Source organism: Talpa occidentalis, unplaced genomic scaffold (genome assembly GCF_014898055.3).
Source record: "Talpa occidentalis isolate TD23 unplaced genomic scaffold, MPIMG_talOcc4v2.1 talOcc4.6, whole genome shotgun sequence".
NCBI classification, from domain to species: domain Eukaryota; kingdom Metazoa; phylum Chordata; class Mammalia; order Eulipotyphla; family Talpidae; genus Talpa; species Talpa occidentalis.
Genome location: NW_023604972.1, coordinates 83781267 through 83809252, shown reverse-complemented (window position 1 = coordinate 83809252; position 27986 = coordinate 83781267). Strand labels below are relative to the sequence as shown.

Below are 27986 nucleotides of genomic sequence, written 5' to 3'. Positions count from 1 at the left end.
AGCGGTATATTCTAAACTACGTATAATAAATGGAATCTTTTGATTCTCTTTCTACCAGCTCATGAAGATGATTCTCCTTCCACCAGCTCATGAAGATAGAACCTATCATATTAAAACAACCAAAACCCTAATGAATCCAAAGTAAAAAACATCATTTTAATTGTCTTATTAAAAACCACAAATAACCAAAAAAGAATGTTAGACTCTAAATTTGAACTCTGTAGCACAGGTTGGGTCCAGCTTCTCCAGTATCACATTTTCTCATCCAGTAAGCCAAAGTGGATCAATGCTAAAAAATGATCAATGGTCAGTGATTACAGTCATGTAAAATGTTCTCACAAATAAAGAGTATGCAGTATGATTTTTTTTTTAAAAAAAAAAAGACTGATTCTTACTTGAAGTCTGTATCTAAATCACACTCCCCATTTCCTTCAACTCTTCTCCACTGGCTACCACTAATCTACTTTCTGTCTCTATACATTTGCCAAAATTCCTTTATCTAATTTACATAAATTTTTGAAATTGGAATGAAGTTTAAAAATCATTCAAGTAAGCACCCATCTTATAGAGAGGCCTCATGGAAGTAAATTTTCCCATGTCAGAGAGCTACTTAATGGCAAAGCAGGAATAGCAACAATCCTCTGCTTCCTCCACATCCAGAGCACTTTTGTTACAACTGCCTTTCAATTTCTCTTTCAAAAACCCAAATTATATAGGCAAAATTTAATATAACATTGATGAATTTTGGGCTTTTTACTGGCTACTTAGTTCTCTTTTTCAGTGAGCATGGAGGCAGAGGAGGTGAAAATATCTTTACTGTGGTAACATTGAAAATAGTTTCCTCCTATTAAAAATAAATAAATCTCATAAAATGGTTTCCTTTACCTTTACAGAAATATAAAGGTACTAGATATGTAAATACGCATAATTTTCTATATTCATTACACTTCCTTTACAGAAAGAAGGGAACATGTGTTGAGTGCCTTCCACTGTTTCTGTGCCAGACATTTTATATATGTCATTTAATCCTCATGTATAAGGAGTTATCATTACTCCCATTCAATTATAAAGAATGAGACTTAGATAAAGTAACTTTATCTACGGTAATGCAATGAACAAATTAGGCTAATGGCTGACTGGCTGCAAAGTCAATGCTTTGTCTATACACTCTACTGCTGACACAAAGTTCTCCATAAGTTTCACACTATTCTAGAAAAATAGTTCATCAGCTTGAGGGCCCTGCCACGGGTCTTAAAAGTAATTCCCAGGTTACCACAGTCATAGATGATTTGAAAGAAAACAGTATCTAAGTCAAAGGCAATCAATCACATATTGGCTACACTTGAAAAAGGTCTTCCAACTTGGCTTGGCTTGAAACAAAACCCTCAGGAGATACCCCATATTGGATGGTGATAAATTGGATTCTCACTCTCCTGAGAGATAAATATTTAGGATGCAAATAATTATGGGTTGAGTAACTCCTTCCACCTCTAATTATATCTAAAACAACACTCTGTAGCATCTTCTGATTTGCCATGAGGGGAGATAATGCTTCCCAATCCTAATAATACAATGTAGCTAAAAAGACAGTAGCCTGTCCTAATTAATCACCTGTCTACCTGAAATAAAGCACTGTTGTTAAAGGAAACCTTACAACTCCAAGGCAATTATCTCTAAACAGTTTTAAGTCTCTATCCCATTAAGCAAATGAGAAAAAAAGGGAGGGCAGGAAGGAAGCTAAGGGCTTAGAGAACACACATGCAAAATTTGTATATTTAAATACATGTAGTACTGAACTACTTTCATGTCCTCTCCAGCACATAACTTTGAAGCTTCAGTGTCTTCAATCAGTCTTATGTTGGAAAAAAATCTCAAATTGTTTTTGAAGGAAAACTTGAACCAAGCCTGATGTTCTCCCTCAGCCCAAGTATGTTTAGATGAAAGACAGTATTCATCACAATTTGCATACACTTATCTACGTGATTATTTGATCAGTGTATTTCACTCAAATAAAATAGGGACAATGCTGACTTTTCTTTCCATTGTACCCTTAAAACCTAGCAGACATCCTGGAATGTGATACCTGCTCAGTAAGTAAGTATGTGTTAAATGATAGATTTGCTGTTCAGTCAGGTTTCTTTCTTACAGTTTTAATATTTATATTTTCAAACTACCCTCATTATATTACCGATATCAATCAACAAGGGATTGCATACTTTGTGAAAGGGTTATGCAACAGAATTGTATCTGATGTAAATTTAGTTAATCCTATTTCAACAATACAATTTCAGTCCCACTGTTTTCTTTATTATGCTGATTCATCATGTTTTATATGTGAACGAAACTAGGTCTCAGTTCAAGAACAAAGGTGCTACCTAGTCCACTACTGATTCCTCTATCTCATCCTGCATATAAACACCTTGGACAGGAATTGACATACCCAACCATCAATCAGGTAGTCACTCTCCATTCTAAAGTGGCAACATTTCCCACTCCCCACTTTTTCACAATCATCTCATGTTTTAAGACCAGCTGAAAGCTAACTCCTTTGTGAAGCTTCATCCTACTTTTCCCCAGTTATTAACGTCTCAGTACAACCACAGTAATACACACCTTTCTTCAAAAGGGCGCCTACCAGACCTGAAGTTTTTCTTTACCTGCCTTTCTCCTAAACTAAACCACAAATTCTTCCAGAGAAATTACTGGCCTTACCCATCCATCTTTGTATCTCCAATGCCTAGTATTGTCCACTACCTAGCAGGCATTCAGTAAATGATTGTAAAAAGGAGGAAGAGGGATCTCCAAGTTAAGCAAAAAATGTTAAACTTTTAAATGTACTTAGGTTTGTTTGTTTGTTTGTTTGTTTCTACCCTAAGAACCTAGAAAACGCCTACATAAGTTAGGCTGAGTCAGGAAACAGGACCAGAAGGCCAACAGATGGAGAAATCTTCACTCGATTACTTTTTCAAGTACACGCTGAGAAGTGTCAATAGTTTTCGATGCCATCCTGTTCAGAGGCAGGAGCAAGGATAGGACTTGTTGGGATCTCTTCCAATGCCAAGATCAGTGAATTCGGGCAGGCCTCAGTTTGGGGAGCCCAGATACCCTAATGAAGGTTCTCACCTTCCCGTTGGTGGGAGGCTCCTGGATGTAGATGTTGCTCATGCTGGTCAGTGCTCAGAACTCAGCTCCTACCTAGGGGTGAGACCGGAAGCCCGATCACTAAAGCTGCCCACCTATCCGTATACGCTTCCTTGTGGCGGGTCGCAGAAATCTCCACTCCGTCACTATCCCGCAAGACAGCGACACCAATTACTACTTTTCCCAAAGCGAGCCCCTCACGAACGCTTCCATGTTGGTCCGGACCCGAGCACCGCTAAACCTACAAAGGGGGGTTCCAATGCTCCTCCAAGAAAAAAGAAAAGGTTGTTAAACGCCTATAGATTAATTTAATATGAATTAAAATGGTTAAAAGAACAACCAGTAGGTACGGGTGTTGTATATTTCATGGCACGAGCGTGCCACTCTCCCTCATCCCCCGAGGCTTCACAGTAATGGTTCAAGCCGTGTGTGACTGCAATAAGCCTCCTCCGGAAACTGCACCGCCGGCTACTTGGTTCCGCAGTCGCCAGAGACTTACGGGGCCTTCTACTGTCACCAAGAGCCCGCGGCGCAGGTGAGAGGAAGAGGCCGCTCTCGCAGTGCGGGGTCCTCGCTGCCGGCGGGAAGCAAGTGCGCTCTCAAAAGCTTAGGGCTCCGGCGACCCCTCTTACCAGCGCCATGGCAGTCCCAGGTGAAGACTCAACGGCTGGGTGCCTACGTCCGGGAGAAAACGCGAGAGGCGGCTTGGGGAGTCCGGGCGCGCCGGGGTGGGAAGGCGCGTCTGTGGGGATTTAGGCGGCGGCGTTGAAATTCATACTCTTGTTTGGTTTACATGAAAAAAGTTTAAGCTTGAAAAATAAACTCTGGGGGAAAGAAAGGAACTATCGCGCCCGCCCTGGCTAAGCCTGAGCGGCACTCGTTGGCATTTCAGGGAAAGTGTGTCTTTTCTTGGGCGGTGAAAGGAGAGCGACATTAACTGTAGGCCTAGGGCGGGTGCCAAGAAAAATTGAGCTTAACTTTGATAAGGCTTAAAAATGAAATTTGCAGTGGGAACACTTGACCGGCCCGAGGAGCCATAGGCATTGTTCAGAGAGGAAGTCGCGGGTACGAAATGGGCGCTTGGGATTCTGTTTCTCGCTCTTGCTGTTGTGTGTAGTTGCTGTGCAGCCTGGGACCCGTCGCTTCGCCCTTCTGGGCCCCAGTTTCTGCATCTGTGAAAGAATGAGCTTCGCTGATTTATGTCGATCGTTCCTGCCAGCTCGCAAATTCTGTGTCCAAAGGGTACCAACCTAAAAAGTCACCCTCGCGAAATTAAGTGCTTCATAGATTTCCCCTCTACGATCACCAGTTTCTGTGGACGTTCTGGTGTAGAAGGCATCTCCTTAAAACCAGGCTTGCCACCAAGTGTTCTGCACAATACTGGTTACAGGAGATAGTTTGAGAAATACACGCACACACACACACTCACATGCCCACAACTGGGAGATTTCACAGTGCACTTATGTGTAGCAAAGATTGACATGTGCCATGGTTCAGAAATCATTACTTTGCTTTAACCTGTCCTTCCAGTATTACTTGACCACATTTGTTCTGTGGCAGCCGTTTCTGAACTTCGGAATCATATTTTACAGGTAACTGTTATGGGAAAGTTGTGCTTTTCTACCCGCTGCAGTTTGGGAAGGAACACAAATGGAATTGTGAGAGAGAAAAGATACACTTGTTCATATGCATAACTTTATTAGGTATCCATTGTGTCCCTGTTGGGAATACAGTGGTGAGCAAGACACTAGCTCATCACACAGAACTTACAGTTCAGCAGTGAAGAGAAAGTATCAGAAAATCAAGCAAGTGTTTAACAGGGAAAACAAAGCCTTCAGGAGTACATCATCAGGGCACCTAACAGGAAACAGGAAAGGCTTTCCAGAGGGTGTCTCATTTAGGATGAAACCTGAAGGACTGAAGCAAATTGGGGTGGTAGAAGGTTGAGTTCTGGTGATAGGGATTGAATAAAGGAAGAGGGAGTGACCTATGTGTGCCATGGATGAAACTCAGTACAAATGGAAGAAAAGAAAGAAATTAACAAAAGAGATAATAGTAGCTAATCTTTTACTAAGCATTTACTATGTGTCAGCCACTGTATCAAACATTGTATTTTATTTTGTGCTGCCTACACTGAAGTAGGCATTAATATTTCCATCTTGCAAGAGAGGATACTGAAGGACAGAGAAATCAAGTGGTTTGCTTATTATGTGACAGCTAGTAAGAACAGATCAGTTTAACTCCTTTAGACCATGTAGTTATACATTTTGTCATGTTATGGTATAATTTACAAGGTAGTTTTCTTACCTTCAGGAACCTCTTACGGGACCTCATAAATCACAGCAAAAAGTTTGGATGTTTTCCTAAGACAATAGGAAGCCATTTAAGGGTTTTTCAACAGATTTGGAAAAGCATGTTTTTGGAAAGCATGTTCTGGCTACATAGTAGGTTGGAGGGGAGCTGGTTTGGAGGCAGAGTCACCAGTTAGGAGAAATTCTGGTGAGTTCTGAAGATGCCATAGGTGTGGTCTCAGTAGGAAAGTAGAAAAGTAGATAGACTGAAGATATATTTTTAGTGGTAAAATCACTAGGAATCAGTGATTGATTCAGTGTGCTAGGGTAATAGAGGAAATGAAGTATTCCTGGCTTTCACTATTAGATAATATCGGAAAAGAAACCTTTTCTAGGGGGATGATGGCTATACTTTGGGGCATATGTTGAGGTGTAGTCAGATATAAAATTGTAAAACTATCTGGTAGACAGAGATAAAATTTGTAGCTCAGAAAAGAAGACAAAGCCAAAGACAATAATTTGGATGTCACCCACATATGTCATAGTTAACATTATAGGAATTAAGGCCATGGGAGTGGATGACTTTGCTTAAGTGGAGTATGTAGAATGTGATTGCCTGTAGTTGAAGCCTGAGTTAATATCAGCATGTAAGGGGTAGGCAGACTGAATGGTCAGTCTGCATAGAAGATTGCCTAGGCATCCTAGTTGGTGAAATCTGCTCTGGTGATGCAACATAGTTGCATCCAAAGTTGACTTGTTATCACTCTTGATTTTCTTACTTGAGCAAACATTTGACATGTTACAGACACTCTGAGGCACACAGTGTCACAGTCTGTGCCTTCTTCATAAAACCTCAGTGTGGTAATGAAAGAGAATAAAAGTGAGAAAATGACCTGCTTAAGAAAGACAATAAGAGTGATTTTTAAGCCCCTTCGGAAATTCCCTTAAACCTCTGGCAGTGTTACTGATATTAACCTTCTTCCAATTCAAAATAATGCTTGAAAGTGTAGTGATATTAAATTGCGCCATTAAACTCGATGGCAAGACATAAACTTTAAACCCAACCAAAATCGAGGTAATAGGCATGACAGCACTATTAAAATACAATGCAAGCTTTCTTAGAAAATATAGATACAGAAAATGTTAAGGTAATTTCTTAGATAATTGATTCAGAGCATTAAAGGAAAATAGCTCCAGCAGAAACCTTTTCAGATAATCATCAAGGACTAGTATTATGTTATGCTCTTATCATTTTAGGTGTAATGTGTGTATGGATTCAGCATTGCTTTTCTTGGAAGGTCCAAGTTACATCGCAAGGTATAATTATGAAGAAAGGAGGCTGTTTTCTACAAATGAAAATCAGCCCAGTCTATTTAATAGTCACCTACTTCAGCTATTTTTACATACATTGTGTGAAGCTTACACCATTATATAATACAATGAAATGAATACTCTTATGGAACTCATCGACTCTTAGTTGTTATTTTTTTTAAAGATTTATTTATTTATACAAGAACCTGGGTACAGGCCAGATGTGTGGGAGGGTGAGAGGATTCACCAGAGACAGAGCGGGGAACAGAACAGGCAGACTGACGAAATACATTGCTGAGGGGAGCCGCGGGCAAGACAGGAGAGGTCTGCTGCGCCATGTGGGATTCTCACTGGCCAGCCGGGATTGAACCCACGCTGCAGAGGCTGCGGACAGCTTCACAGTGCGGGGCTCAAGCACTTGCGCCACCAGGGAGGCCCGACTCTTAGTTGTTATTAAAGAAATAACATTTGAACACAAATTTCAGTGAAGTTTACATTCTTTTAAAAACTGCTTTTCCCATTCGCAGTTGTTGAAAGTAGTGGTTGGCACAAAAATTTATTTTTTTCCTCTTGTATAGTGAAATTTATATAGGCAAGATAGGGAATTTTTTATAGCCAAATTGACATTACATCTGGCATATCAAAGTGAATCAAATTCTCAAACTACATTACTATAGCATCTTAGTAATAGAAGAGTTCTAAATTATACTACATCCAATTTCTCTTCACTCCTAAACTGTACTAGATATAATTTCTTTTCTCTCTAGTCTGTGTTGCACTCATCAAAGAAAGGGCCTTATAATATGGGTTTTTTGATTTATTCAGTTTGACTTGGAATTCCGGTACCATTATATCAGCAAGTTCATGTTCCAAACAACAGAACCTGATTAATTAACTTACATAGAAAAGGAAGGATATCAGGGAACTTACAGAATGTAAATAAAGACTAATGAAGCCCAGAAAATAGACAAGACCAAGGGAACCCATAACCAAGAGTCTGCCTTAGGGCCAACCTTTTCTGAGCTCTGCTGCCAGTGATACCACTGCTGCTGGATACTGACAACAGAATTAATTGTTCCCACTTCATTATGTCACTTTTTTCTGATCTGTTGTGTCAGCTGCATCATTTAAACTGTCAAGTAAAAAGTCTTCATGAACATTATAAACAAATGAAGCTAAAATATTAATTTAACCAGTCTGGAAAGGAAATAGTTGATATAAATTTACTTTACTTAGACTTATTTCCCTTTCATGTAAAAATTAAAACTTTGTTAGAGAAAATGACCTATTTGGAAAAAGCTTCATATTTTATTCATTCTGAAAATATGAGATACTTAAATGATGAGTTTTATTACTGTCTTTGGTCACAAAGATACATTTCTAATACATGCTAGGATGAGATTATTTCTAATCTGTTCATTAAAAACTTTCAGTTTGTTATAGGAGCAATAATAGTGCATTCGACACAGTTTTATTTAGTATTATTCATTGTATTTCTATGGAAACAGATTTAATTTAGACCCATATTCTCTGAGCTTTTTCTTCAACATGCAGTTATTTCATAATGAAAGAGCCTGAGATCTTATTATTAAAAGTTTCATTTCAAAGTTCTGCTACTGTACATCATTTGAGTCCCTATACTGTATCAAAATGTTTATTGAAAAAAATGAGATTGGGACACAACACTCAAAAACTTACCTAGTGACAAAAAAATGATATGAACTTGATTAAGGCAGTAGCACACTTTTAAAGGTGTTGATTGATTAGAAGACACAAATGCTACGATGTACACAGCACTATCCATTACAAGACCTGAAGTTTGCTGTCAGAGTGGACTTTAAAAGAGTTGTTGCTTGTGAGCTGTTATGAAGTAATAGTAGAAAGGTGATGGTGTGAAATCAGATGGAAAGTTTGAACACCCAAAGTTTGATGGGTTATTGGAAATGTTTTAAAGTTGGGGCTGGAGGATGGTGGAGAGTTGGGGGAGGGGACAGATGGTGGAGTGAGTATATTCCTGAGATTAAGTACAACTGGATGTAGTTTTTTGACTTCTCCTAATAATTTTCTAGAACAAAAGTCATGTTATGTTCAAATTGTTGTCTCTTACATCAGTTGCTCTGAGAAATTAATGTTTGTTAGTTAAGTTGCCTGTGAAGTCTTGGTGTGGCACATGTTGCCCCAATACCACCTCACTTCATGGGCTTCACTTCCCACTTTTTGATACCTTGCTCGGTGGCTACCCCCGGTACAGTTTTGGCAGGCCCCTGTGCAGTGAGCACCATAGTGGCTGCCCTTTCAGAGAGCACAGCTGACAGACTGGTGGTATGCATGCTGCATCATTGGTGCCAGTGTGCAAAGTACAGGAGCCCAAAAGATGTGGCTCCTCCTGGGTTTCAAAGAATGAAGCCATGGAGGTGGCACTACTGCAAAAGAGCAGTGGTATTCTTCCTGCAGAGCAGCAGGAGTGACTTTTCCACCCCAGTGAGGCTAAAAGGCAAAATAATGAACTTAGGAGAATTATTCTTAAAAATGTAATGTTATTTGCCCCATTCAGATCTCTACTATCACTTTCTTCTTTCCTGTTTCTCCTTTTTGGAATGGGAATGCATTAGGCTGTGACTTCATAATAAAATAACAGAAACACTGAGAAAATTTCATTTTTATTAACATTCAAAAGATGAAATTGAAGGTAAAGTAACTTAAATTGGAAAAGGTTATTTCAAAATTGCTGAGAGTTTGCTAATGGAGTGAGTGTGAATAAAAAATTCTGGTACCAATTCACTAACTTTTACACCATCATTGTACTTTTTAATGATTTTACATCATTGTGTGTTATAATTAGTTTCAATTTAATTGAAAATTTTTTTTCACAGCCTCTTTAGGACCCCATGGGTATAGTTTAGCACAGTATTTTTATGCAATTCAACAACCACTTGTATGATAGGATACACAAAAACTAAAACACTGAACCATTTTGACAGAAGATCAAACATTATCAAAATTTATAACTATGCAGTGATTGGCTTATATGTTAACAGTATTTCAAATGCCCCACCCATATGGTCTAGTTGGCAGCAATTTTAATGTGAATATTAAGATGTAAAGTGATTTATATTTTAAAGAAAGGACTCATTGTAAAGTGATTTAATCATATAGTGGACTGGTTGTAAAGAGGGAGTCTACTATACTTGCCTTGCTTGGTTTCCAGAGGTCATAGCTGGAGAGAAATTTGCCCATGTAATTTCTACCTTGACTCTCATCCATAGCTGACTTTGATGGGATTTAAATGTGATTTTGGAATTATACTTAAGAGTTGATACAGAAACAAGTTAAGACTTTGGGGACCATTGTATTGGAATGAATGTATGTTGCATGTGAGAAGTATTTGAATTTTGTGCGGTGGAGGCAGGAGAGGAGGGCTATATATAGAATTTGGCTTCCCAAAATTCGTATTGAACTCTAACCCCAATATGATGGTACTGGGAGGTAATGGGATTTAAGGGTCAAGCCTCTTAAATTGGATTAGTGTCCTATATAAGAGCTCTCAAAGCTCTCCCTTAATCCTTTCTGATACAGAAAGAAGAAGATGACCATCTATGAACCCAGAAGTGAGTTCTTACCAGACACTGAGTCAGCTGGTTCCTTGATTTTAGACTTCCAGCTTCAAGAATTTTAAATTTTAAATGTTATTTTCAAGAAGGAAATTTACCAACAAATTTTTTTTTTAGCTTTTTCATGTGCCAATTTTTTTTTTTTTATGTTTTTACTCTTATATATGTCTCCTAAAATTGTACCCAATTGTATTTCAGGTTGCAACAAGGACAGTGTTCGAGCAGGCTGTAAAAAATGTGGCTACCGTAAGTGCATATAAAAAGTAATGTTTTATTTAGTGAAATTTTATTTACCTCTTTGAAGATTCCAAAGATGTCATAATATGTAAGTAGTGTACTTGAGTTAGGAGTTTGGAGAAAATGTATTCCAAAAACCGAGTATATATATATATTTATTCTTTTATTACTTATCCTTCTAGATACTAAGTGAAGAAAGGAAAACAATGCAAGCTATTTATGAAAGTTTTCCTTTTTATTGAGTTTACTCTCTTTTTTTAAAGATTTATTCATTTCTGCATACAAGAACTGGGGTACAGGCCAGAGGTATGGGGGGTGAGCGGATTCACCAGAGACAGAGTGGGAAACAGAACAGGCAGATTGACTGAAATACACTGCTGAGGGGAGCAGTGGGATAGCCAGGAGAGGTCTGCTGCGCCATGTCTGTAGCTTCCTGGCCGGGGATTGAACTTGTGCTGCAGTGGCTTTCTTCATAGGTTGTGTCTTTTTTTTTTTTTTTTTTTAAAGATTTATTTATTTATTTATTTATACAAGCACTGGGTACAGTCAGAAGCGCGGGAGGGTGAGAGAATTCACCAGAGCCAGAGCAGGGAGCAGAACAGGCAGAAGGACCAAAGTACACTGCTGAGGGGAGCAGTGGGCGGCAGGAGAGGTCTGCATGTCATGTGGGACCCTCCTCCGATAGCCGGGGATCGAACAGGCGCTGCAGAGACTGCAGGCAGCTTTGCAACCCAGCACTCAACTGCTGCGCCACCGGGGAAGCTCCATAGGTTGTGTCTTAACCCCTTGCACCACCAGGAAGTTTACTCTTTATAAAGGTGTTAATTGGTCCCAGAATTTCTGCTCACTAATAAAAATTTTATCTAAACCTCATCTCCAATATTAATAGGTTGGAATGGAAAGTAAACTTTTAAGTATGTGTAATTACATAGTCAAAATTTGTAATTATGTACTATAAACCAGTGTTACCGTCTAACTGAATGTAACACTGATAACAGCAGCATTCCCTGTTTGCCGAGTTGTGTGGGGATCATGCAAATGAGCCGGGATTGGTTTTAATACTCCAGTCATGGAAAAGTTACTTTTAGCAAAATAAAAGTTGATTTTAAAAAATATTCTTGAAAAAACATGTGATAAATGAGTACTCAAGAAATAAATCTCCATTGGAAGAGCTCACAGTAAAAGTGTGCAAGGAAAACCAGGTCACATGCCACCAAACAAGGACTGAGCTGGCTTAAGTGAAGGTTGCTCATTTGTGAGTTTGCAAATATGAGTGCATGAAGATCCATAACCCTTACGTAAATGAAAACTGAAGAATGTACTTGCATGCAATAACTGAGTTCAATGAAATCTTGTTTTTAAAATAAATTAATATTTACTTCTACTTTAATTTGTTTTAACTCTTGATAATTTCCATATTTCCTTGCTTTCTTCAACAGATAAAAACTTCTACGTAGATAAATGCTGTATTTACCTCAAACATTAGAATGGATTTCCCAGTCTGTCTAGAAATACCATTTTATCTACTTGACTTAGGACTTCAAGGAAAGCAATTTAATTTATTTTCTGGAAATAGAATATCTAATATCATTGCTATTTTATTTGAGACAATAATGGAAGCATAATTAGTAAATAGAATTTTTAAGAGAAAATAAGTAAGCAAATAGTTTTTAAAATCTTTATAAGTTTAGTTCCTTCTTTATTATTCAGATCTCTGATTTTGGTGATTAAGTGATTAAGCAGTTTATAATTTGTCTCCTGTGGAAAACTTTAGTAATATTTCCCTTTGTGTTAAGTATACATCTCCACATCTGTTAGAGCTGAATGTCTTCTCAATTTACTTGTCTTTCTGATAGGAACTACATTTTTAAAATTATCTGTTATTTGGCAGCCAGGATATTTATTATACTCCTTGCAGAAATAAGAGAAGGGTTGACAAAACTCTTTGAAGTGCTTTTAATGCCTAAAACTATGAGTATTCATCAGTAAGTTACAAAAGGGTATTGTCTCTTTTGTTATTAAAATAATAGTTTAGATTGTCTGGCTTTTAAAAATTTTAATATTTGATAGAAAAATATTTTATTGTCAGTATGTTTTAATAGTGGATATATTGTTTGTAAAAGTTTAAAGTTCAGGATGAATGTGTTACTAAATAACATGGATCTCACTTTTTAATGGCAGTTTCCACAGCAAAATCAATTTATAAAAATGAGTAGTTATTTTTTTTTCAGGATCATTTTGAGCTCTTGATTACAACCCGAAAAATTTCTTGTCTCTAATCAAATCAGAGATCATAGTTCATTTTTAATTTTTTTCCGTGACCATCATCCCTCTTCTCCCACTCACCTTCTTCTTCAGAAACCTCCCTTCATTTATGAATATCCACTAGCTTATAATTACTTTTCCCTGTCAGTTCATCCCCTATGATTCCTTGTTTTACTCACATATTTGAAAACATCCAATATTTATCTATCTTTCTGAATTACTGTACATAATTCCCTGGGGCTCCCTCCATTTTTGCTATAAATGGTAACATTTCATCTTTCCTTGTTAGTATTCCGTTGTGTGAAAGTACGACATCTTTATCCAGTCCTCTAACAGCAGGTCCTTATGTTCTTCCAAGCCCTAGTTATTGTAAATAATGCTGCAATAAGCATTGTGTAGCATTTAATTTTTTTTGAGTTGATTTCATGTTCTTTGGATAAATACCCAAAAGTGGGATTACTGGATCATTGGAGAGCAATTTTAATATCAAACTTTTAAAGCAAGAGCAGTTTAGCGATTAAGAGGGATTCAAGATTAGCCAACCAAAAAATAAAATAATAATGATCTTGAGATGTATTATTAATCTCAAAATCTATACAGCAAAATCTGCATTGCAAGGAGAAATTGATAAATCTACAATAACAGAAGTACTTAAAAATTATAATATCAGTAGTTATTAGAAAAAAGAAATAAGAGATTTAGATAACCAAAGACAGAACTGTTACTGGGCAACTCCAGTGTGAAATGGGTTGGCCTGACTGTGGGTCCACACACACACACTTAATGGGACCTATAATGAGAGTCAACTGCAGGCACACACAAAAAGGTTAATAAAGGGTTTATTTACAAAAGAAGGGGAAATGAAGAAATGAGTAACTCAGGGAAAAAGAGCGAGAGAGAAATTAGTGAATATATCCTACCAGTTCTGCTGAGCTGGAACCCCAATAGCCTGCTGAAAGCCAGTGAAAAACCAAGGACTCCTCAAGGCCCACATGTCTGGTTATATACCAAGCCTGGCTGCTTCACCCCACCCTCAGTTCCCAGCAACCCTTTGTGGGACCAGGGTGGGCACTGAGCAGGTTTTCTGATACCGCAGACAGGTAAAGGAGAGTCTTGTATTCCCCGGTGGCTTTCTCAGGCCTTTATCGAGCTTTACATGCATTGCAGCAACCAGGCACATGGTAGGCAGGGGCACTTGGGGGCCAGGAAGCCCACAGGCCTCTAAGCCCCAGGCAAGTCTTCACTCTGGGCTTCTCAGGCCTTCTTTCTCCCCTTCTCTCTCCTGCCTATTCTCCTGCTTCTGTTCTCTTGGCGATTGTCTCAATACCCCTCCCATGGCTCACAGAAGTAAACAAGTCAGTTTGCAACAATGTAACAATTGCTGGTGCCCCATCAGGCAGGACAAGCCTAATGGTGGAAGGGCAGAAAAGCCTGAAAACCATTTACCAAACCATTTACCCCACACCTCCCTTTGGTGGTGATGATATGGGATTTGTAGTCCTTGGTGCCTTGGATCTCTTTGGTTTAGGGTGGGGGTGGGATCTGTAAAACCTGTTTGTGGAGTTTGTTCACACATCCTTTCCCCCAATAATTCCCCCCTTTCACTTTTGGTCACCATTTCTATGGTGATGAAGGTCAAAGGTGTGGATGCTGGGCTACACCCTCAGATGACAGTTATTTTTGATGCCCCTCTCCCTGTCCTATAATAGAACCCTAGTCTATAAATAATCATAGGTACTCTTTTAAAATACATACCAAATATTTTCTTAAATTTATTACAAGATAGACCACAAAAGAAATATCAGCAAATACCAGAAAGCTAATAATTATAAAGACCCCATTCTTGGATAATAGTATAGTAACTTTAGGAAACAATAACAAAAGCTCAGTCCAGAAACTCCATATGCTTGGAAACTAAAAAGAACACTCCTAAATGAATCATTTGGAAGGAGATCACAACAGAGGAAATTTGTTTCCAGGAGTGTGGCAGACTGGCCCCTCCGGTGAACAACTAAGAAACATAAAACGTACAATAAATGTATTATAGACATTCATATGCTAGGGGAAAAAATAAAGGATTAAAGAATACTTAGAGAACAAAAACCAAAGGAAAGTGATCAAATTCTAAGAGGGTATTTACTGAACCCAGGGTTATTTAATTTCTATTTTTGTAGGTTTGCAGGCTATAGGGATGAAAGTCGGGCCCAGGGCCCTGTCCAAGGCAGAGACCTTTGTAAAATTCTAAAACTCCAAAAGACTTCACCCTCAAAATAAAAAAGAGCCAGAAATACACCCTAGTATAAAGAGTTGTGAATCATTAACGGTATCATTATGATAATCATTTTATGCAGTGGAATCATTGTGATATCTCATTGATGCAGACACCTTCAGCATTGGTTTTCTTGAATACCAAGTATAGTGAACTTGTAATTTTTGTCTCAATTATTGTGTTAGTGTGTATTTGCCTATGAATGTGTATCTGAGAACACTGGGCTATATAATTTTTTACCATTGGTGAGTCATAGTCAAAAAATTTGAAAGCTGCTGTCCTAGAGAAATGCTAATAAATGTGCACAAATAGACATTAACAGCTATTCATTTCAGCACTATTAATAACAAGATATTAGAAGCAACCTAAGATTCTATCAGTGGTAGAAAGGATAAATATTATTTTTACACAAACTTTTTTCATCAGAGAAAACGAGATAATTACATCTACTTGTACTTATATTAGCATTTTTATAAATGTCAATCATAAATATAAACATAAATCAAAAAAAATAATATTGAGTGGGCAGAAATAAATTATAGTACAATAGGTGAGTATGGCTGAGTTTATGCTTTTATATTAAAAAATAACAATAATATGATATACTGGTTGGGGAAATATATATACCAACTTCAGTATAGTTACTGCTAAAGACAATGGGATGGAATTGTGGCAGGATTTTCTAGGGTGGTGAAGTTCTCCAACATTCTGTATATGTCTAAGCACATGTAAAATTTTCTCTTAAAAATTTTAATTGAATATGGCAAAATGTCAACACAGGAATATAGGTAGTTGGTATTGATTCTATTATTTTCATATATTAAACCATCCTTGTGCCCCTGGGATGAATCCCACTTGATCGTGGTGTGTTATCCCTTTGATGCATTGTTGGATTCTGTTGGTAAGGATTTTGTTGAGGATTTTTGCATCAGTGTTCATTAGGGAGATTGGCCTGTAATTTTCTTTTTTGTGCTGTCTTTGTTTGATTTTGGTATTAGTGTAATGTTGACTTTGTAGAACATCCTTGGTAGTATTCCTTCTTTTTCAATTTTTTGAAAAGAGTTTGTGTAGGATAGGCACTAATTCACTGCTGAATGTTTGGTAGAATTCATTTGTGAAGCCATCTGGACCTGTGCTTTTGGTTTTGGGGAGTGCTTTGATTACTGCCTCAATTTCTTTGCTTGTAATTGGTCTGTTTAGTTGTTCTATTTCTTCTTTGTCCAGCTTTGGATGATTATATTGTTCCAGGAATTTGTCCATCTCTTCTAGGTTGTTGAATGTGTTTGCATATAAGTGTTCATAGTAATTTCTGATTATTCTTTTCATTTCTACTGAGTCTGTTGTGATTTCTCCTCTTTCATTTATAATCCTATTTATATGTGTTTTCTCCCATTTTTTCTTTGTGAGCCTGGCTAGAGGTTTGTCTATTTTGTTTATTGTTTCAAAGAACCAACATTTGGTTTCATTTTCTTTTGGATTGTTTTTTAAATTTCCGTTTTGTTTATTTCTGCTTTGATTTTTATTATTTCCTTTCTTCTGCTAGCTTTAGGGTTTTTTTTTTTTAAAGATTTATTTTTATTTATTTATTTATACAAGCACTGGGTACAGTCAGAAGTGTTGGAGGGTGAGAGAATTCACCAGAGTCAGAGCGGAGAGCAGAGCAGGCAGAATGATGAAGTACACTGCTGAGGGGAGCAGTGGGCAGCAGGAGAGGTCTGCGCGCCATGTGGGACCCGCACCCAGCAGCAGGGAATCGAACCTATGCTGCAGAGGCTGCGGGCAGCTTCACAACTCAGCGCTCAACTGCTGCGCCACTGGGGAGGCCCTTGTAGGGTTTTTTTTGTTGTTCTTTCTCTAGCTCTTTGAGATGTGAGATTAGGTTGTTTCTTTGAGTTCTTTCTTGTTTCTCAATGTGAGCCTGTATTGCTATATATTTTCCTCTTATTACTGCTTTTGCTGCATCCCATACATTCTGGAAAGTTGTGTCCTCCTTGTCGTTGAACTCAAAGTATTTTTTGATTTCTTCTTGGCTCTCCTCATTAGTCCAGAGGTCTTCCAGTAGTGCGGATTTCAATCTCCATAAAGTGGGAGGGTTCCTTGTTTTCTTTTTATGTTTGATGCCTTTATGATCAGAGAAGATAGTTGGAATGATTTTGATCTTCATGTACCTATAGATGTTTGTCTTGTGGTACAGTATGTGATCAATTCTGGAGAATGATCTGTGTGTTCCTGAGAAAAATGTGTACTCGGATTTTTTTGGGTGCAATGTCCCATAGATGTCTGTTAAGTCCATGGGTTCTGTGTATTTATTTAGGGCTCTAGTGTCTTTGTTTATTTTTTGTCTCATTAATCTGTCCATTGGCAAGAGTGTGGTGTTGAAGTCTCCCACTATATATGTATTTTCTTTAATGTCTGTTTTCAGAGCTGATAATAATTGTCTAATATATTTTGCAGCTCCTTCATTTAGTGAGTATATGTTGATGAGTGTTATTTCTTCCTGGTATATTGTCCCCTTGATCATAATGTAGTGTCCATCTTTGTCCCTTTGTCCCTTTTTTAATTTGAAGTCTATTTCATCTGATATAAGTATAGCTGTTCCCTGCCTTCTTTTTAGGTCCATTTATTGTAGGATTGTTTTCAAACCTTTTACTTTCAGTCTATGTTTATCTTTTGTGGTTAAATGTGTTTCCTGGAGACAGCAGAAGGTTGAATTTTGTTTTTTAATCCAGCCTGCTACTCTGTGTCTTTTTATTGATGAGTTTAATCCATTTACATTTAGAGTTAATACTGATATGTTGGCATCTGTATTTGCCATGTTGTTTGTCTTCTTTGTGATTTTATTCGTTGCTTTATTCTGTTCTTGTTCATTCCTGTGTTGGTTTTGGCTATAAGACTTCTTGTAGAATTTTTTGGAGTGGGGGTTTAGTTGTAATGAATTTCTGGAGTTTTCTGTTTGTCTGAGAAGGTTCATTTTTTTTTTTTTTTAATAGAGGAAGGAAAGCTTTGCAGGTTAATGTATTCTTGGTTGGCATTTGCTGTGTTGAAGTTTGCTGAATATGTTACTCCAGTCTCTTCTTGCCCGTAGTGTTTCTTCGGAGAAGTCTGAAGTTAACCTGATTGATTTTCCCTTATTATGTGTCTTGCTGTAGTTTTCTTTTTTTGTGGTAATTGGGTGTTCTTTTTGCTTCTTTTATGTCTATATTCGTCTCTTTTTTTCATGCTTGGGAATTTTACTTCACTTACCTCCTTGAATAATTTCTCAGTTCCTTTGTCTCCTCACCTTCTGGAATCCTTATAATTCTTACATCTCCCTTCTTCATGGAATCTGATAATTGTTGAAGAATGTCTTCATACTTCTTCATTTGCACTTCCCTCACCTTTTCTCTTTTGGCTCTTTTTATTTCTGTATCTTCGAGAGTACTGATTCATTCTTCCATTTCATCGATTCTATTTTCATTGCTTTTTCCAGAGTTCTTTATCTCCTCTAGTAATCTTTTAATCTTCTGCATTTCTTTTTTTTCCTTTCTTGAGGTCTCAATTTCATTCTCAAGTTCAGTGATTATTTGTCTCAAATCATTTTTTTCCTTTTCATTTCTTTCTGCTTTTCAATTATGATGATCATTAATTCTCTATTTGACAGGCCAAGAAGTTCTTCGATGTCATTGTTAAGCTCTGGTGACTATTTTTCTTTTTGTGGTGTGTTCTCCTCCTTCAGGCTTGCTTGGTTATTTATATTTTTCCTTCTCCCTGCTGTTTGCTTTCTAATTAGTTTTGTGCTTTGGGATGTTGTGCCACTGGTGTTGGCAGGCATCTCTTTGGGGTGCTCCTTCAGTGGTGTCGAAAACTGTTTACCAGACCGAGTCCAGTACTGTATGCCAAACTCCACCAGGGTGTTGATGCTGTGTTGCTGGCACTGTCCCTTAAACAGTTCCCTCCCTCTGAATATACTCAGTTCCAGCAGGGAATCGGCTAATTGCTGATTTTGTTTTGGTCACTAGTTGGCGCCAGAGACCTGCACTTGCTGACCTGTGTTTTTTTCCAGTGGTTTTCTGAGAAATGGAGTGGGGGAGGGGAGCACCTCAACAAAGGGCTGTTGTTCAAGCTGGGTGCTGTGCCTGCCCTGCATTCACCTGGTGCTGTGCCCGCAGCTATGTGGATCCCGCACCCCGAATTCAACGCTCTAGGTCTCAATTCCAGGTCTATCAGATCCAAAACGCTGGCTGTCACCCTGTGCATTGCCCACTGTTATGGCACGTCCCACACCCCGAATCCTGTGCCTAGCTCTCCATTCCAGAATGGGATCGTGCTCCACACCTTGTTTCCCTTCTTACCCTGGTTTGTGTGGCCCACCATCTCTCAGAGCATGAGGGTGGTTTTGGGATCCCTGGCTTCCATCAGGAAGTTGGTGATTTTGTTCTGATCACTAGGTGGCGCCAGAGATTTTTTCCCCTAGTATCCTTCCAGAGCTGTGCTTTTTCCCTGTGAGTCTCTGGGGAACTGAGTGGGGGTGGTGTGGAGTGACTCAACAGCGTGGAGGTGCTGTGTCTGCCCTGTGCCCTCCTGTCGTGGGGAATCCACACCCTGAATTTCATGCCCTGGTTCTCAGTTCCAAAGCTTTCAGATCTGGGACGAAGGCGGTAGCCCAGTTCAGTGTCTGCAGAAATAAGACAAGAGAAAGTCATACAAGGAATCCAAATAGGAAAAGAAGAAGTCAAACTATCACTATTTGCAGATGATATGATAATATACATAGAGAACCCCAAAAACTCCACAGAAAAAATAATTCAACTCATCAATCAGTTCAGTAAAGTGGCAGGATACAAAATCAACAAGCAAAAGTCAGTAGCCTTCCTATACACAAAAAATAAATCTGAAGAAGAAGAAATAAAAAAAACCATCCCTTTTATTATCGAAACAAAAAAAAATCAAATACTTGGGAATAAATCTAACAAAAGAGGTAAAGGACCTATACAAAGAAAACTGTAAAACACTGTTAAAAGAAATAGAGGAAGACACAAAGAAATGGAAAGACATCCCCTGCTCATGGATTGGAAGAATAAACATTATTAAAATGGCCATCCTACCAAAAGCAATACACAGATTCAATGCTATTCCAATCAAAATTTCAATGTCATTCTTCAAAGAAATAGAACAATTATTGATGAAATTCATATGGAATCACCAAAAACCCCAAATAGCCAAAGCTCTCCTGAAAAAAAAAGAAGGAAATGGAGGCATCACACTCCCAGACTTCAAGCTATACTACAAAGCCATAATCATCAAAACTGCATGATATTGGAACAAGAACAGACACACAGACCAATGGAATCGAATAGAAAATCCAGAAATAAACCCGCAGATTTATGGTCAACTAATCTTTGACAAAGGAGCAAAGACTATGCATTGGAGCCAAGAAAGTTTGTTCAATAAATGGTGCTGGGAAAACTGGGTCGCTACATGCAAAAGAATGAAGCTTGACCACTACCTCACACCATACACAAAAATCAACTCAAAATGGATTAAAGAACTAGACATAAGACCTGAAACCATAAAATACATAGAAGGAAATATAGGTGAAACACTACGTGATATGCACATCAAAGACATCTTTACAGACACATCACCCAAAGCAGTGATAGTGAAGGCAAAGATAAACAGCTGGGACTATATCAAATTAAAGAGCTTCTGCACAGCAAAAGAAACAATAACAAAAACAAAGAGAAACTCGACTGACTGGGAGAACATTTTTGCACCCAACACTAATGATAAAGGACTGATCACAAAAATCTGCAAAGAGCTGATGAGACTCAACAACAACAAAGAAAATAATCCAGTCAAAAAATGGGCAGAAGAGCTAAAAAGAAACTTCTCTGAAGAGGAAATGCAAATGGCCAACAGGCATATGAAAAAATGTTCAACATCACTTGTATCAGGGAAATGCAAATCAAAACTACCATGAGATACCATCTTACACCAATGAGAATGGCACATATTAAAAAAACTAGCAACAACAAATGTTGGCTAGGATGTGGAGAAAAAGGAACTCTCCTGCACTGTTGGTGGGAGTGCAAACTGGTCCAACCACTTTCACAGAGCTGTGTGGAGATTTCTTGACCTACTAAACATAGAGCTTCCATATGTCCAGCAATTGCACTCCTGGGTATTTACCCAAAGGACACAGAAACATCAATTCCAAAGAGCACCTGCACCCCTATGTTTATAGCAGCACTGTTTACAATAGCTAAGCTTTGGAAACAACCCAAATGCCCAAAAATAGATGACTGGATCAAGAAGATGTGGTACATATACACCATGGAATATTACTCAGCATTCAAAAAAGATAAACACATGCAATTTGCAGCAACATGGATGGCGCTGGAAGGGATCATGCTCAGAGAAAAAAGCCAGAAAGAAAAAGAAAAATACCGGATGGCCTCACTCATAGCAGGAATCTAGAAAACTTAAATAAGAGGCCAGGAAAAAGAATAACTATAAGAAAGTGAAAATCAAAATCAACAAAGAACTATGAACCAGAGACACTCTATGGGGGCTGGGGGGCAGGGAGGGGAGGGATTGGGGTCAAAATCAGGGGGTTGCAATTGTATGGGGAATATAAAAATAAAATTTATTTAAAAAAAAAGGAAATGGCACCTTTTTCACCCCGCTCCCATGCCCAGGCACCTGGTTTTTGATTACTCCGTGAGGGTCATTCACTTTATTGATGGTTCCCGTGTGCCTCCCCACAAACCTAGTTCATGGGTTAGGGGACCTGGGCAGTCGCCATCCGCGTGTGCTGTTCAAGTGCGCTGATGCACACTTTTCCTCACAGGCTTACCGGCTGGCCCTGGGCTATTTGCTGGTGTCTCTGTGAAGTCCTTATCTTCCTCTAATGGGCCTGCAGCCATTCACTCACCTCCGTGGAGTTCCTGCTCAGTTCTCCACAATTCCTGTTCACAGGGTGTGGTGTCTGCAATAGTTCCTTTCCATTTACTGTCCCACCTGATCTCTAGTTTGTTCTTGTTTTTTTATTTTGTTTTTTCCTTTTCTTTTCTCCTTTCTGTTGGTCGGAGAGTGTCGGCTTTGTAGTGGGGGAGGGTAACAGGGTTCTGAGTTTCCCTCTCTTTTCTGTGCTCTTTTATGGCTACTTTCCTCTTAGGGCAGTTTGCCGGAGTTGCCCGTTTATCTTCCATTTCCCGGTTCTCAGAGGGACCTGCCGCTTTTCCTCCCTATTAACTGTTTTTATGGGAGGACTTACTCATAGCATTTCTCTGCTGCCATGTTGATCCTATCTCTCCACATGAAGTATATTAATGTGTCATCTTTAATTAGATGAGAGTGATTCCATTTTGTGAGTATCATAGTCACACTGCAAAGGAAAAGGTGTGGGAAAGGAATAAAGTATAAAATCCTAAGTATGAGGAGATGTTTTTTATATATACATAAGAAAAATATACTATATACTGAAATTCATAAGACATAGCCAAAAAATGGTTATTAACTTAGAAGTTTTCATGAAGAAAGGAAAAAATTCTTTCTCTGAATGTTGCATTTAGAGAAAGCAAACTACCATCCACAGAATATAAGTTAAAGCTAAACATTTTATTATTAAGCTTGAAACTCTTTGCTTACCATGTATTAATAAAACAAAAAAATGTATAATGTGTGTATAATTTTGCCACTCACATTTTTTGTTTGCTTACTTAGCTGGTCACCTGACTTTTGAATGCCGTAATTTTCTCCGAGTGGACCCCAAAAGGGACATAGTTTTGGATGTCAGCAGCACAAGCAGTGAAGAGAGTGATGAAGAGAATGAAGAACTGAATAAACTGCAGGCATTACAAGAAAAAAGTGAGCAAAACATTTTCCCTCTATCCTTTAGCAAGTTTCTAAAGACACTGTGTTATATTTGTCTATTGTTCTATTATAGGATAGCATTAAGGTAGCCTTTGTATTGTATACAATAAGTGCTGCATAGGTAAGGAAATAGGCTGTGAGCACTGTATTATATCCAAAATCAAACCGCTGATCATAAATAGAACCTTGGGGCAAGTCTATTTCTGCTTTCACAACCCAGGTTTGGTTTGATTTTATTTTATTGCCCTAGCATGTGTTACATGGTACAAAAATTCTGACTTTAGACATGGTCACTGGCCCTATTTGGCATTTTTAGCATGTAATTTTCAGAAAGTTACTTAATAACCACTCTGAGCTCAATTTCTTTGTGTGCTAACACAAAGGATATGATTGTCAAATCACCCTCATTCAAATCAAATCTTAGCCAAATCAAATTTTACTAATAACTTCAAGTAATCAAATGATCATAAGAGATTTCTACATTTTATTATTGTAGAAACACTTTCAAAGAAAGTCATTTCAGTTTTGAAAGGAAACATCTCAATTTTATGTCTCAATAGTTATATTTTCCAGGGAGTCATGTTGTCTACATAAATTCCAGGATTATTACCATAAACAATCTTAGACAAACCAGGTATATCCTGCTATTCATATTCTTTCCCTACTTAGTTTTGGCTCAGGTAGACAGTGGAGTGCCTCATTACAACCTCACAAGCAGGGAAGCCTGTGTTCCCCACTCAGTCCTTGCTGCTACTAGTGGGAATGTTGCCTTAGTTTTTCCTGGATGTTTAGCTTCAACAGGACATTTATTATCTTAAAAGTTTCCCGTTACTAGGCTGAATCCTGATCCTTTGGCTAGAGAGAGCGGCTTTTGTTGGTGCATATTTCTCTGCATCTATTGACACTACCAGTTTGTCAGTTTCTTCAACCGCGAATCTGAAATATATGAAGCTAAAATAAATTCTGGGAACTCACTACTGTGTCATTCTCTGGATTGTGAGATCTCTGGGTAGTCTTTTTCCATTTTTCAGAATCATATGTTTGTTTTTAGAATATTTGGGGATTTTACTGATACTTAATAAAAGTAATAGGAGAATTACATCTTTTCCATCTTCCCAGAAGCAAAAGTCCAGCTGATTTGTGACAAAGGTGAAAATGCAGTTCTATGTTGAAAGGGTAGTCTTTTCAACAAATAGTGTTAAAAATGATTAAATATCCAAAAAAGTATTAAATGAAAGAAATAAGTTGTAAAATATTAAATATACCACAGTCCATTTTTCAAAGAATGAAAACACTTGGGACTTAAGTCTAACTATATTGTACAAGTGAATGTATATATTATTTGGTAATATATAAAGAACACCTAGACTATATATAGAGAAAATCAAGTTGGTATTTAAAAAACAAGTTAGAGAATAGCATATATCCTTTTCAGAACACAGTGACATAAGTATTAAATCTGATGTTATTGTCCCATGATCCTAATTTTGTTTGACAAAGATCTTTTAACAGCTGCGCATGATTGTATTGCTTTGTTTCTTAAGGCCTAGAATGGTAACCATAAAACCACTTACATTGATTTGCTAAGAATTAGAAGTAGAATACTTGAATTTTTAACTTAATGTGCTTAGTGGTATGTAGTATTTTTATAAGGTTTTAAGGAATAAAAATCATAAGAGGAAATTGTTGCAAGAAAAGTACAACATCTTAACCAATGAAATTTACCAACCACTAACCAAAATAAAAACAAGTGTGCATATATATTAGTAAAAGGACTCATAGTGACCTAATGCTTTCCCCTCAACACACAGGAGTAAATGAAGAAGAAGAAAAGAAAAAAGCAAAAATTAAAGAGAAAATCAAGTTGAAAAAAAAAAGAAAAAGGTATTTTTAAAATCATTTTTTTAAAACGCAGGAGTGTGAATCCAGAATGGATTATAATATTTGATTGTTCATGTTCAGTTTATTTAATATTAGTGTTTTCTTAATGGGAGTTAGACATTTAGTTGTTTCAGTAAAACAAGTTTCAGGAGTCAAAATTATACACTAAGCCACCTTAAATTTTCTGTGTGGGGTAATTCAAGATATAAATAAATAATAGTCCTCCACCTTCTTTTATGTATTCTATTTGTATTCTAGAATTTTAAGTTTCAGCTCTAATTTTACATAGGTCTAAATTTTTCACATAAATATATTTTGTTCTCAAATATATGAATTGGGAGATTTAAATTTGTATTCTCAGTGTATCACTGCCATGGCTAAGAAAGTAATTTATGTACAGAATTTATTTACTCACTTGTTATGCAAAAATTCCTTTAGGTCTTTCAGAATTCTCGTCAGCCACCTATGATCATGTGTGTTGAGACTAGTATTTTGTTGAATTATTTTCACTAGGACAACAAGGTGAATTGCTTACAGGGAAAATAAAATTATGTATTTTCTTCCAAATTATTTATTCCAGCCTCTCTACCTTGGGCCTCACAGACCTCATACAGAGCATGAAATTTTATAGGCACAGTTAGTAGAAATAATGTCACCTAATGGAGTTGCTCTGCCAAAAGTCTAACATTCTGCCTTAAAAATGAAAATCCCAAAGGCCTCCCTGGTGGTGTAGGGGTTAAGTATCAGTGGTAGCACCACTGCAGTCTGAGTTCGATCCCTAGCCAGGGAGCTAACCCACATGTGGCGCAGCAGACCTCTCCTGTCTTGCCCACTGCTCCCCTCAACACTGTATTTCAGTAAATCTGCCTGTTCTGCTCCCTACTCTGTCTCTGGTGAATCCTCTCACCCCCCTCATCTCTGGCCTATGCCCCAGTTCTTCAATGCATAAATAAATCTTTAAAAAAAAAATGAAAATCCCGAACCAAAAAGTAAAAACAAAATGAACAAAAAGAGCAGGCAGAGAAGAATATGAGAATGAAGGAAAACAGATAAGAGTTGAGAAAAACAAATTTTAAGAGGGGGCAATAGAATACGTGAGAAAATAATTCAGCAAATGCCGGTAGTCTTAAGTGGACAAGAAAAAGGAAGGAATATAACATTACAGAAGCAGGAAAACACACAGTCCCTAAATGAGGAATGCAGTGGAGGAATTCACACAGGCAAAAGCAGTGTAGCTCTTGAATTTCCTTTCTTTTTGCCTGTATGTCAGCCACTTTTCTTAGTTTGGGTATATACTTCTAATACTTAGATCACTGAACTGTCTCTTGAGATGCTTAAATGCACTCCATTTCTGCCTTGTCATACATATGAAAGTTGCGTATATGTAGAATGTCACACACCTTTGTATAAGATCTTAATAATCTTTTCTTTTCTTTATTTTTAATGTCTGAGGAAGGAATGCTACACTTATTTCCCAATTTAGTATTACAATAATGTTAGAAAAATAAAGTAAAATGATAAATCATCCTCATTCATTTAGAATATATATTTAATAAAAACATCTATTCTGTAACTAGTGAAAATTACTTTGGAATGCAAGCATTTGTCAGTATCACCACATCCAGAAGAATCAGATTCTTTAATTTTAGAAAGGAAAGGAATTAACAAAAGTGCTTTTATTTTGTTAATTTTCAGCTTTTATCCATTTATAGCAAAAGTACAATTATATTCCTTTTTCTGAAATTGCTTCCTTTTGTGGCTCTTCTAAAGAATTTGTAGTAAGTTTCTTTTTTTTTTTTTTTTTTAAGATTTTATTTATTTATTTATTTACACAAGCACTGGGTACAGTCAGAAGCACGGGAGGGTGAGAGAATTCACCAGAGTCAGAGGGGAGAACAGAGCAGACAGAATGACGAAGTACGCTGCTGAGGGGAAGCAGCAGGTGGCAGGAGAGGTCTGCACACCATGTGGGACCCTCGCCCGGTGGCCGGGGCTGCGGGCAGCTTCGCAACCCAGCGCTCAACTGCTGCGCCACTGGGGAGGCCCTGTACTAAGTTTCTTATATATACAAGTTAATTGTGTTTATAGTGAGGCTTGGTGAATACAAGTGTTTTTGCCTTATAAGATTATGAAGAGAATGAAAAACTGAACATCAAAAAAGATTTCACCTTACTGATTTGAAAAGTCATTATTGAAGTTGAGCAGAATGGAAATATTTTTTTGTCACCTTCTATGATCATATAGCAAAAATTCTGAACTTAGCATTTTTTAAGAGAACACAAATATATAAAGCACATTTTATTCAAGTTTCTTTGTTAATACTCCCACCTTGCTCCAAGTAGGAGTAAGGTCATTCAAATCCATTTTAACTTTACCTGTCAATCATAAGTATAATTATTAGCATATATTATTGCTTATAGGTCTTATTCATCCAGTTCCACTGAAGAGGACACTTCAAAACAAAAGAAACAAAAATATCAGAAGAAAGAAAAGAAAAAAGAAAAAAAAAGGTCAAAAAAGGGGAAACATCACAAAAAGGATAAAAAGAAGAGAAAAAGAGAAAAGCATTCTTCCTCCCCCGATAATTCTGAAATCTCCAAAAAGTAACTGGGACTTTGGCCCATGCCATTAAATATGAAATTTGGTTTTGAAAATTATTTGACCTTCCTTGGAATTTGCTATATAATTATGCTTTGCAATAAATCACAGTCTTTTCCATATATGGAACCATTATCCTCATGAAATATATTTTTAAAGTGCTATGATTATAAGCATTGAATCAGTCTTATAACTTACTAGCCCTGCCCAAAGTATGGATATGTGTACATGCAAAACACATTATTTTTTGAGTTAATATCTATGTGTCTGGCTAGTGTTACTATTTTATAAGTTGATTGTAAATGACTTTACTACAGTCCACATAGGTAATCTACCTAGCAGTTAATGAGTACAGCAAAATCAAGTATCCACCTTCCAGTGATAAAGCCAGGTAGGGAATAATGCTTTGCTCTTGACACTGAAAAATGTAATAGCTTTATAGCCTATGATAATATATTAAAATAGTGAAATTCCTCACTATTGTTTTTAAATCTCTAAGCTTTTTTGGATGTCATAGGAGATTAAGCT

The 27986-nt window shown here is 37.4% G+C and overlaps 2 protein-coding genes across 3 annotated transcripts in view; one reads left to right on the top strand and one right to left on the bottom strand.

The window, feature by feature from the left end:
- CWC27 (CWC27 spliceosome associated cyclophilin) overlaps nt 1-3537 on the bottom strand; it is a 155771-nt gene extending 152234 nt beyond the window's left edge. Inside the window, exon 1 of the mRNA XM_037530677.2 lies at nt 3124-3537. Coding sequence (XP_037386574.1) covers nt 3124-3165 — 42 coding nt within the window. The 5' untranslated portion in view covers nt 3166-3537. The remainder of the gene's footprint in view (nt 1-3123) is intronic.
- A 57-nt stretch (nt 3538-3594) lies between these two features.
- On the top strand, nt 3595-27580 carry SREK1IP1 (SREK1 interacting protein 1). Of its 2 annotated transcripts, XM_037529533.2 has the most exons (5): nt 3595-3793; nt 10553-10600; nt 22830-22973; nt 24791-24863; nt 27281-27580. In XM_037529533.2, the coding sequence occupies exons 1-5, from the start codon at nt 3781-3783 to the stop codon at nt 27465-27467; spliced, it is 465 nt and encodes a 154-aa protein (XP_037385430.1). In that variant the 5' UTR covers nt 3595-3780; the 3' UTR covers nt 27468-27580. The 2 variants fall into 2 exon arrangements, with proteins under 2 accessions (XP_037385430.1, XP_054543950.1); XM_054687975.1 differs by lacking the exons at nt 3595-3793; nt 10553-10600 and adding an exon at nt 12009-12136.
- The last annotated feature ends 406 nt before the right edge of the window (nt 27581-27986 follow it).